We start from the raw sequence: 12,686 nt of genomic DNA, 5'->3' as shown, positions 1-12,686 counted from the left end.
ACTACAACAATACTCCCCCGTTTGTAACACTTAAAGACACTTATAAAGACACTTATAAAACAAAATATGAACAGGTGGAAAATAATCCACTTACTTCTCTCTCCGTTGTCAAAAGCAAGAGAGCGAGAAACCGCGCGAAAGCAGGTGGATGACGTCACCGCGGTTGTGAAGACCCCACCAAAATAAGATAAAATTAACAAAATAAGACTGAAAATAAAATAATATGGAGTGAGGGATTTTTGATGGAATGCATATATATACACACTATTATATACCTGCTACATTCACCCCTCCTGAATTCCACCAAAATCCTGAGCGACTGACAGGACATATCATAACAGATAGGGACAACCAACATCACGAAAAAAAACTGGCACGGGTACACACAAAGATCTAATCTTCACATTCAGCTAAGAGCTGCCCGGTAAACAGGCCCAGAGAAAACAAAAGGTCGGCCAAACCCCACTTTCTCCTAGAAATGTCTGGTGCCGCGTACACCAAACCACCCGGCCTACCTGAGTCCCAAACCAAACTGGTGAGTACATTCAGGAAGTACACCATAGCACAACGACAAAAAAAAAAAAAATGTGAAAAAAAGAGGGCGAACCTCTCTTTAAAACAAAAACATAAACAAAACAACCCCTCTAGAACAGAGTGGAAGCAAGCTATGAACCCTAACGAAACGAATAGGCAAACCCCCCCATGCTAAGAGGTTCCTGAACCATTGTTTCTATCAACCGGTCGACTTTTCTAACAACCCTCCCAGCACGTGTCCTGACCACACCCTGCATGTCTGGTTGCGTGGGTCCCTGACTGACTCGACCCCGTTCTTCCTCAACTCTGGGTAAGGCGCCAGGAATAACTGTAGGGGCATGGGCTGTGTGAACACTCGACACTGTATCTGACATATAAACTGCCGGCACTGTAACTGGTCTGAATGACTGGACACTACTGGCGTCAATCACCAATGCTGCATCTGGGGCAACTGACTGGTCTGGCTCTGTGTTCCTATCAGACTCATCTACCTCTGAATCAGACTGGTGACTGACATCTTCTGCTCCACTGAGGACCCATGCGCTCGTCCTATCTCCTGAATCCTCCTCCTCCAAAGAGTCGACGGTATCTTCCATTTGAGACTCGTCCTCGGAATCATCAAAACCATCCTCGGTATCTGATGGACCCCCTTCAGCAGACGTCACAGGCAGGAAACTGATATCCAGGAGAAGGTTGCGATGCACCACCCTTGTCCTTCCATCGCTATCCTCCAGCTTGTAGATATGAGTCTGTGGATTGCAGCCCACGACAGTATAGACTGTCGGTTCCCACTTGTCTGCGAGTTTCTTCTTGCCCCTCTCGCCTTTGTTGGCGAGAAGCACCCTGTCTCCCACATTCAAACAAGTCCCCTTGACCCTTCGATTGTAACCCCTGGCCTGCTTGTCTTGCTCCTTGATGGCATGTCTTTGGGCAATATCCGCTGCCTCGCGAAGGTGGGACATAAGTGTTGTCACATAGCTGCCGTAGTCAACAACCACAGGGTCGTGCAGGACCTGTTTGAACATCACATCGATGGGAAGCCTTGGAACCCGACCAAACATCAGGTGGAAGGGCGCATACCCAGTTGTCTCATGCACCGTGGCATTGTATGCAAACGTCAGGGTCTGAATCTGCTGGGGCCACTTGGCTTTCTCCCTCAGTGGCAGAGAACGGAGCATACTTCCCAGAGTCCTGTTAAATCTTTCAGTTCCTCCGTTCCCCATGGGGTGATACGCTGTAGTGTGTGACTTGGAGACTCCCGACAGTTTGAGCAGTTCTGCAACCAGATCACTCTCAAAATTGGTTCCCTGGTCTGTGTGAATTCGTCCTGGAAATCCATACACACAGAAGACGTTATCCCATAACTTCTTAGCAACCTGCTTCGCCTGTTGGTTGGTGCAGGGAAAGGCGTGGGCCAACTTAGTAAAATGATCTGTCAGGACGAGAACATCCACTGAACGTTGCTTGTTATCCTCCGCACTCCAGAAATCCAAGCACACTAGTTCCATAGGAGCGGAAGTCCTGATACTCTCAAGCGGAGCTCTGGCAGAAGGTTCTGGTGTCTTGGCCAGGATGCACCTCTGCCCAAACAGTCTTTCTCTCGCCTTGAGGGTCTCCTCTGTCGATCTAGAAAAGGCATGACTTTGGATATGCTAGGGTCAAGCTCTTGGCTTTGTCGGAGCTCTTCCAGCGAGAAAGCAGGAAGCAGATCTTGCCCACATGGAACCAGGTGTTGCACGGACTGAATTAGTTCTGTCGCCCTGGACTCCACAGCTGCGTCCCAATGACTATGAGAACCAATTATAGCTTTCACAATGTCTTTACACAGGGGCTGGAGACAACGGGACTGAGCTGCAGCGCCCCGTTTTGCCTTCTTAGTTTGTTGACACTGGACTTTCAGACGGAAGACATCCTGAACTCCATTCACTCCAACTTCATCAGACTCCGCAAGCAGATTGTTGTAGGACTCCGAGACAAGTCTATGCCCAACTGGCTTGGCAAACGGATCACGACTGAGGGCGTCAGCCACCACGTTCTTGGTTCCGGCAATGTGCTTCAGACTGAATGTATAAGGAGCAAGCTTTGCTACCCATCGTTGCTCACAGGCGTCGAGTTTGGGCTTGGTCATTATGTACGTGAGTGGATTGTTGTCCGTCCACACTGTGAAGGAATTGCCCTTCAGCCAATGGCTGAATTTGTCACAGACACTCCACTTCAGCGCCAAGAACTCAAGTCGATGAGCTGGATAATTTTTCTGAGAGCTGCTCAGTGTCTTGCTTGCGAATGCTATGGGTCGTGCTTTGCTTTCACCAGCTGGTATTTGTGACAACACTGCTCCGAGTCCGTCCAAGGAAGCATCGGTAGACAGAATCAGGGGACGTGAGAAGTCGGGGTGTGCAAGGACCACACAGTTCAGCAGACTGTCTTTAAGACTGACAAAGGCGATGTCACACTCCGGAGTCCAGTCATCAGGTTTGAGTTTCCTGAACGTCCCTGCCTTCACATTGACTTTCTTCTTTCCTCTTCTCTTTTGACCAGCAGTCAGAGCAAAGAGAGGCTTGGCGATGGAAGAGCAATTAGGGACGAAATGTTGGTAAAAGAACACCATGCCTAAATAGGACTTGATCCTCCGCACTGAGGGTGTACACCCATCATCTTCCATTAGATCAGACTTAGACATCTTGGATATTACTTCCACCTTTGCAGGATCCACAGCCACACCACTGCCATCTATGATGTGACCCAGGAACTTGACAGACGATCGCATCAGGTGACACTTCTTGGGACTCAATTTTAGGTTGTGGTCTCGCAAACGTTGGAAGACGACCTCTAACCTCTGCAGTGCTTCGTCTTCAGTTGACGCAAAAACAAGCAAATCGTCCAAATAACATAGCAAACTGCTGAAGTTCAGATCCCCGAATATACTCAGCATCATGCGCATAAAGGAGGCTGGACTATTGCATAGCCCCTGCGGCATCCTATTATACTCATGCAGACCCAGCGGTGTGGTAAAGGCTGTGTATTTTTTGTCCTCTTCGGCCATGGGGATGTTGTAAAAGCCGGACGTCAAGTCCATCGTGCTGAAGTAGGCGTTTCCTCCCAAGGCGGCCAAGCAGTCTGACTGGTGTGGAAGGGGATGGGCGTCCTTGAGTGTCCTTGCATTCAACCACCGGAAATCGGTGCAGATCCTCAGGTTTCCATCCTTTTTCCAAACCATCACCAGCGGTGAGGCATACTCGCTCACAGACTTCCGGATTATCCCTTGCTCCTCCATGTCCGTCAAGACTTGACGTAGTTTCTGGTAGTGAGCAGGGGGTACTCTTCGGTAAGGAAGGCGGAACGGGCGTTCGTCAGTCAATCGAATGCGGTGGACGAAGCCTTTTGCCTCACCGCAGTCCATCTCATGCTTGGAGAACACATCATTGTAGCGCTCAAGCAGCTGGACTAACTTCTCCTTCCCTGTTTGAGTGGTGAGACAGTGTTGTACGTCAAGGTTGTCGAGGCCAACATCCCGCAGCCTCTGCTCGAGATCAGAAGGACTGGTTGATGTTTGACACTTGGCTGGAACAGTCTTGTCAACCTGACTAGAGCCTTGGAGCAGCTCAAAATCCTCCACAGCCAGACAGGGGGACACATCCGCCAGCTTACAGTTCCTCTTCAACGTAACTGGTCTATCAGACAGATTGGTGACCTTCATGGGGATCCACCTATCACCCCACAGAGGTGTCACGATACGACCAACCATGATGTTACGTGGCATGGACTTGGATGAGGTCGGTTCCACCATCACAGTGCTTCCTGGTGACATCGGAGTATTGTTGGGCAGCTTACCCCAAACAAGGTGTTCTTGCATCGCTAGAAGAGTGACTGATTGTTTGAGCTTGACTGTGCCAATTTTGTCCGGTAGCTCCTCACCCCTCCAACGGGATGTATTAGCCATGACGTCTAAAAACTGTTCACACTCTGGGGACGAAGAAAGGCTGCAGACGGAGATGAGGCGCCAGTAATCATCACTGTTCTTCAACTTGTGCATGAGAAACTTGATGACGTTTGTGCCGATAATAAGATCATCTCGCTGGCCTGGCACCACAAGGACTGGAACGATGCAGCTCTCTCCATACACCTTCAGTTCAACCTCGTACAAGCACTTTGGTTTAGTGAGTTTTCCTCCACAGCCCACTAAGACCACTTCCTGAGTCATAGGTCTCCGTTCTGACAATACTTTCTCACTCAGCATTCTTTTCTCTGCTTCTTCACTGAGAGTACAGGCCATGGAACCTGAGTCAAGCATCCCTCGCATCTGGAATGTATTATTTACATTGACTGGAGCATAGAATAGCTCGTCGTATGGCTCAATTCTCTGTGTCTTCTGTGCTATTACTTTCACACCGGCCGGTGCTGTACTGCACACTTTCACATAACACTGTTCAATTTCACTGTCACTTCTGAGGGTTTGTTTGTCCTCACCCACACTTCCCCTCTTCCAATGCGGGCCAGTTAGTTTAAAGGCTTCTGCTCTCGAGGTGGCTGTGCGGCTTGGTCCTTCCGTCCGTTGGTGTAACTCGAACAGTCTCTCTTGATATGGCCTGACTTGAAACAAGACAAACATAGGCGGTCCCGCATGCAGTGTGCCAGAGTCGAGTGTTCCACAGACTTGCAGACTCTACAGTGTCTCCTCTGTGACTGGTCAGACTGGTGCTGTCTATAGATCGGCTGGTTACCTTGAGCCATTGCCTGGCTGTTCTGAATGAGTGTGCGATCAAGGAGGCCAATCAGAGTCCTGAGACAATTATCATCGAACTGAGGAGCAGATGTGACACTCGCTTCAGCCTGGACAGGTGGCATCACAGGCTGGCTGGGCATTGATGTCTCCTCAGACACGGGTGCTTGAGCATGAGCGGTGACAGGCCTCACCGGGCCAGGACGGTGTGGTCTGGTGGTCAGTCGTTCTCCCGTCTCGATCTGATAACGGTCAACGTGCTCCTGTATTTCACCAGCAGTCCATTTCTCTGGCGCTTTGAACCGCAGCACTGCAGCAAGGGAAGGATCAGGACAATACTTGACAAACATCATAGTCACCTCTCGACAGGGATCATCAATATGTCGCCCTTGTCTGCTCAGACCTTCCTCAGCTGCATCAACAGCCTTGTTAAGGCGGATCCAGTACTCAACTGGGTTCTCTCCTACCACAGGCACGGTGCTATAGAAGTCTGCAAGAGGCATACTGGACCATGACACACCACTGAAATGCTGTTTCAGTATGTCAATGATAACCTTCGGGTTCTCATGAGGTTTCAGTGAAGGATTGCTACGGAGTGTTATTTTTACGATGTCTTTGGCTTTGCCCATCAATCTAGACAACATTTCCTGATGCTGCTCTCCTAGCTGTATGCCCCTTTTCCTCAAGTAGGTGTCCATGAGCTCCTCCCACTCATGCACCGTAAGCTTGTCAGACCCATCTCCTCTGTACACTGGAGGCTCTCTCACATCAGACTGCATGACTAACTTCACACCAGTCAGATTAAGTGTGGAATCAACAAGTGACTGGCCTGTACCTGGGTTCTGAACCCGTACCTGACTGTCTTCACTTGTCTGACTCTTCCCCTTTAACTGAGCTGATATAGAATGTCCTACTTCTAGGGCAATCTGTGTGATGAGACTACTCAAAGCTGGGCTACTCACATCTGGGATGACTGACAGTGATTCACTGGGCATGTGTGTAATGAGTGGACGGCTAGGTAGATGAGTGGAAGTGAACACTGGGGAACCTACATTGTCTGGAACACTAACTGGATGGGTGGATCTGGGTGCTGGTGACCTCACCTCTGGTCTTACATCTGGGGAATTAAACAGCTGCGCCCCCCTTCCAAGACCAGTAACTGGAGAGTTAAATAGCTGTGACCCCCTCCCTAAAGAGTTAAACAGCCGGACGCCCCTCCCCAAACCAGAAATCGGAGTGTTAAATAGTTGGGCCCCCCTCCCAGAACCAGAACCAATAATATGAGCCGATTCCCCATTTACAGCATTGTAATCCATTTTCTTGTTTTCTTCCAAATAACTCATCAATGCAAAAAAAAAAGAAAAAAAAATATATGTATATACTGATTTTTCACAATAACAAAGAAAGTAATTTTCAGTTGTCTTTTTCTTTCACGTGACACTTTACATTTCTTTTTTTTTCTTTTTTTTTTAGTTATACTTTTCCATTTCCAGAAAAAAAATATAGGATCATACAATAACCAAATCCTTCCCAAATGCCCTTGTCACTGTGACAAAGTTACTTCAATATAACCTTCTTAAAAGAACTTTAACGTTGTTGTTGGCTGACCCCTGGCGACCAAGCTGGCGTTGATCTTGATGCATCCGGGTCGTCACGGCACCAATGTAGCCGGTTTGGGCTCTGCGTTGTGTTCTGATGGATGGATGGACGGACACAGGGACTCGGCAATGTTGTTCAGCCAGTTTATTTCAGAAATAAACCTGAAATAAACGTTGAAAAAAACTAGGCTTTAGTGTTTGCTCGGACACTAGAGCCTCGACGCCAGTTCTCTCTCCGTTGTCAAAAGCAAGAGCGCTGCAGCCACACTTAGACTACAGTACATGACAAATTCAAACAGAAATTATATAATACAAATACATATAACACACTTCACAATAAACACAAGACTAGCTGAACAACATATTTTATATAAAGTTAATAAAAGAATAAATTAAAATACAACAAACGTGGGAGCAACAGAAACATACCTGAAATAAACGTTGAAAAAAACTAGGCTTTAGTGTTTGCTCGGACACTAGAGCCTCGACGCCAGCTGCAATGAGGGAAACACGGGTCAACAAATGGAGTGGTTTGTGAGTATGTGTGTGTGTGTGTGTGTGTGTCAGAGCGTAGAGCAGAGTGGGGGGTCCCCACAATGCCATCAAAACAAGCCTCCGACAAATTAACCCAATTAAAAGAAAAGATTAAAAGAATCCCCCAAAACACCAAAACTGCTCACAAAAGAAACATATAACAACAAAACTTCAGACTACAACAATACTCCCCCGTTTGTAACACTTAAAGACACTTATAAAGACACTTATAAAACAAAATATGAACAGGTGGAAAATAATCCACTTACTTCTCTCTCCGTTGTCAAAAGCAAGAGAGCGAGAAACCGCGCGAAAGCAGGTGGATGACGTCACCGCGGTTGTGAAGACCCCACCAAAATAAGATAAAATTAACAAAATAAGACTGAAAATAAAATAATATGGAGTGAGGGATTTTTGATGGAATGCATATATATACACACTATTATATACCTGCTACACATACGAATCGATTTTTAGGAATTAATATGAGAATTTATTTAGAATCGGAAAATCGATTGTTTTCAACACAGGCATAGTTTGGACAGTTTATTAGTAGTTTATTGAATTGAAATGAAAGAATGAGCGGGTCGTTCTTTTCTTTTCCTCGTCCAGAGCACAAGGTGCTCGTCCTGTCGGAAACCTGCTCTGGAAACGTGGGAATCTGGCAGGAGAACCGGGTCAAGTGGCTCTCCGGATCCAACGACACGTGGAACGCCGAGTCTGCCAACACCGTGTGTCGGCAGATGCATTGTGGGAAAGCCGTGGACTTCACGGCTCATCCGCTCGCCAACGACACCATGGAGGCGGACGCTGGGACGATATCGTACCGTTGTCCCGCCGCGGAGAAGTCCCTGTTCGACTGCAGGAAAATGTCCCGTCCAGACGACGCCAATCACACCATGGCCTACGTGAAATGTTCAGGTAACGCTGGGCATACACTGTGCGATATTTTAAATGGTTTGATTCAGCCCCATCTCACACTGCACGACTAGATCGCTGAGTTCAAAAGTTCACAGCCCACGATTTATGGTCTCACACTGTACGACCCGATGCTCTGATGCTCCGTCTGCTCACACTATACGATCATAATCCTCCCGTCGGAGTTCTGTTACTGGAACTCGAGGCTGGTTTTGGGGCAGGGGTGGGCTGTGTCCACCCAAACGTGCGTCCTGCCCACCTAATCAAAGGTTATGGGGATCCTTTGATTTTTTATAATTTTAATTTTTTATATATAGCCTATAAAAAAAAATCCCAAAATATCTGTACCGTTTCTGATTGGGTGGGCACTGCGCATCATTTTTAGACACAACAATGAACGCATACCGCAAAAGTTGTGTCTTGGCGGAGGGACCCGACGTCCGAGCAAAATGAGACAACAGAGAAGAGAAGTGTTCAGAACAGCACACAGAGACACACTAAAGGCGGATTTATGGTTCTGCGTTACACCAACGCAGAGCCTACGCCGTAGGTTACGCGGCGTCCGCCCCGTACGGTGCGGGTCGCCGCGTACCCTACGCCGTATGCGTATGGTTGGGCAGACGTGGGAAATGCAGTCTTTTTTTCTGCTATTAAAACATGATTTGTAATGTGAATTTGCAACACTTTAAACTACAAATAATAGTTTTTGACGTGACATCAGAGATTGCGCATGCTCTCTGTGAAAGGATGAGCCCAATCGGGTCGTAGCTGCTTCAACTGTGTGATTCCTTCACGAGGAGAGACCAGGATTTCAAACACGTTTGATTTTCTTGCGACCTCACGATTTGTGATCGGGAGCTCGTCGTGAGGTGTTAATCTCTGGTCGTGAGGTGTTACACTCTCGTCGTTACCCCACGTACACTGCAAGAGGCACAACCAACGATTGGGTCGAAATCTGGCCCGATCCAAAAAATAGTCACATGACTGGAAAATCGGCTCAAAACGAGCAGATAATCGCAGTCTGCCCGGCTTAACCTGAGCTCTTTCTGACTCCCCAACAGGGAACATCCACCTGAACCTGAGCGAGGGCTGCTGGGGATACGTGGACGTTTATCTGGAGAAAAGCTCTGGAGGTTTGTGTGAGGACACGTGGACCGACGAGCAATCCCAGCAGCTGTGCAGCGACCTGGGCTGCGGGAGCAAGACCTTCCCCTCCTACAGTCAACGCAAGTCACGCACGATCCTGTTCAAGAGCCTGCACAGCTCGGGCTCGGGCCGGAGCCTGCACAGCTTGGGCTCGGGCCGGAGCCTGCACAGCTCGGGCCGGGCCCCGCTCAGCCAGAGCAGCTTCGTCAGCTGGGACGACGCCAGGCGGGGCTGCAACCCGGCCTACGTGGTCTGTGAGGGTACGAGCTGATCTCTGCACTCTACTCACCTTAGTCTAACAACTGCTGCTTTTACTATTTTACTTCTTTTGTACGGAAGAGTATCAGGGCCAGGCAGGAGAAAAAATATTTGAGAGGGGAAGATTTTCTCTTATTGTGCACTTCGAGAAAAAAGTCAAAATGTCAAGAAAATAGTCGAAATTTCAAGAATAAAGTTGAAATTTCAAGAATAAAGTCAAAATTGTACTTCAACATTAATCTCAACATTTTGAATTTTTTATATAAAGTCGAAATTTCGCCTTTTTCCTCAACATTTCAACTTTATTCACGGAATTTTTACTTTTTTCTCAAGATTTTGACATTTTTCTCGAAATTGTACTTCAACGTTAATCTCGACATTTCAACTTTTTTTAAACATTTCGACTCTTTCCTCGAAGTGCACAATAAAAAAAAATCTCTCCTAAAATATTATTTTTCTCCTGCCTGGCCCTAATACTCTTCGTAATTTTACCTCTTTTCTTATAATTTTATTTCATTTTATTTGTTATTTAAGCGTACTCTTAAATTAAATACTTATGATTTTTGAAAAGCGCAGAAAGTTACACTAGTGATGGATAAGCCCTGAATTCAGGCATTGTGACCTAGAATTGTCAAATTGGTTTAATTCACCGTACGAATCTGCACAGATTACTTTTGTAATTCTGTATTTGACCCGGTCTTTGTACATTTTGACCGTATAGAAACGTAATTCTTGCTATTTTAAGAATGAGATGAACCTGCTGGATCTACTGCCCTTACTTTGTAACAACTTGTGCTTTTTATTATTTTACCTCCTTCTTATCATTTTCTTATCATTTTATTCATTATCTACTGTTTAATTGTGTCTTGCCGCTTTTAATGTTGATGTAAAGCACTTTGAATTACCTTGTTTTGAATTGTGCTATACAAATAAACTTGTGTTAACTTCTGTATTTTCATCCTAACAACAACCAGCCCTCTCTGTGTTTGGTTGCAGGCAGCATCAGGACCAAACTGAGCCCGTCCCGGGACAGATGTTCTGGAAACGTCCTGATCCACTACGAGGGTCAGTGGCTGCCGGTGCAGAGGAAAGCTCTGGAGAGCGATGGAACCGGGGACGCCGTGTGCAGGGAGCTGGACTGTGGGGTCGCCGTGGAAACCATCCCCTACTTCCCCCCCAGGACGGAGGCCCAGAAGGTCGTCACCAAGCTGCGGTGCTCCTCTAATGAACGGCTGAGGGACTGTGAGATCGAGGCCGGGACGACGTCAAACGTCCGGCTCGGGGGCCTTCGCTGCTCCGGTTCGTGGAATCTTTTTACCTCTGACGGCCCGTCCGCTGGTTACAGTCAGAAAGGTCCAGTCGATCCAATCCAGTAAAGTATTTAGTCCAAAATACATTATTATACCAGTAAATATCCACAAACAGACGCTGCATCATTTGAAATTAGCCGCTCAATGTCCCAAATTTTCAACGTGTTATTGGCTGTAACGCCGCTTTGCACGTCTTCACAACAGATATCTTGGTCTAGTGCAGTAGGTTAACTCATTTTTTCAAGACGATACTTCACTTTGATAAAGAAGCATAACATTTGGCACAAATACTCTCCAAGGTCTGCTCTTTAGGAAAAAGGCGCGTGCCACTCAAAATTCCAAGAGGGCGGCCCCAAAATCGAAGATGTCCGCCCAAAAAAATTTAATCGTGATATGATATTATTGCCATATCGCCCACCCCCCTAAATCTACGTATCATGCAGGGCTGGGGATCGATTAAAAAGTCAAGAATCGATTCAATTCCGATTCTTAAGATTCAGAATTGATTATCAAGATTTGATTCAATCCGATTCAATTCGATTCCGATATTAATTTGGGTTAGTGTTATTAAAACTGTTTTATTTTATTGTTTTATTAGGACGGTTTTATTATCCCATATTCCGTTTTTATTTTTTTTATTTTCGGTCTTTTTTGGGTTTTTCATTTTTGAAAAACCCGAAAACAAATTGAGAACAAATGTAACCCCAAGACAGTATATAAAGTAATGAAATATAGACAATTTATGCAATTATAACTTAAAACATTAATGTTTTCATAGCTTTAAACATATTTAAAGGCAAAAACATCATGATCAACAAAACATCCTCTTTTGGGCATGAACACAAAAATACCAAAATGTGTAATGTAATGAAAAATCGATCTTTAGACATACGAATTGATTTTTAGGAATTAATATGAGAATCGATTTAGAATTGCAAAATCGATTTTTTTCAACAAAGGCCTAATACAGGGGTCGGCAACCCAACATGTTTTAGAGCCATATTGGACCAAAAACACAAAAAACAAATGTCTGGAGCGCAAAATATGAAAAGTCTTGTATAAACCTTAGAATGAAGGCAAATGGCGAAAGGCGAAATATTGAGAAAAAAGTCTACATTTTTAGAAAAAAGTCAAAATGTTGAGAAAAAAGTCAAAATGTTGAGAAAAAAGTCTACATTTTTAGAAAAAAGTCACAATTTCGAGAAAAAAGTCGAAATATCGAGAAAAAAGTCGAAATGTTGAGAAAAAAGTCTAAATTTTTAGAAAAAAGTCGAAATGTTGAGATTAATGTTCAAGTACAATCTCGAGAAAAAAGTCGAAATGTGGAGAAAAAAGTCAAAATTTTTAGAAAAAAGTCGAAATGTTGAGACAAAAGTCATAATTTCGAGAAAAAAGTCGAAATGTTGAGATTAATGTTGAAGTACAATTTCGAGAAAAAAGTCAATGTGGAGAAAAAAGTCAACATTTTTAGAAAAAAGTCAAAATTTTTAGAAAAAAGTCGAAATGTTGAGAAAAAAGACGAAATGTGGAGAAAAAAGTCGAAATATCGAGAAGAAAGTCGAAATGTCGAGATTAAAAAGGAAAGGAAAAAGGAAGAAAAAAAGAGAAAAAAAGAAGAAAAAAAGGAGGAAAAGAAAAAAAAGAAAAAAAGAAAAAAAAGAGAAAAAA

General features: G+C 45.3%; 1 protein-coding gene across 1 annotated transcript in view; it reads left to right on the top strand.

Annotated features, from left to right (window-relative positions):
• LOC133456430 (antigen WC1.1) overlaps positions 1–12,686 on the top strand; it is a 42,183-nt gene that overhangs the window by 17,106 nt on the left and 12,391 nt on the right. Inside the window, exons 9-11 of the mRNA XM_061734905.1 lie at positions 7,999–8,307; positions 9,366–9,710; positions 10,705–11,007. Coding sequence (XP_061590889.1) covers positions 7,999–8,307; positions 9,366–9,710; positions 10,705–11,007 — 957 coding nt within the window. The remainder of the gene's footprint in view (positions 1–7,998; positions 8,308–9,365; positions 9,711–10,704; positions 11,008–12,686) is intronic.

Source organism: Cololabis saira, chromosome 12 (genome assembly GCF_033807715.1).
Source record: "Cololabis saira isolate AMF1-May2022 chromosome 12, fColSai1.1, whole genome shotgun sequence".
NCBI lineage: Eukaryota > Metazoa > Chordata > Actinopteri > Beloniformes > Belonidae > Cololabis > Cololabis saira.
The sequence above is the reverse complement of the archived record's forward strand: the minus strand, read 5'-3'. Positions and strand labels throughout refer to the sequence as shown.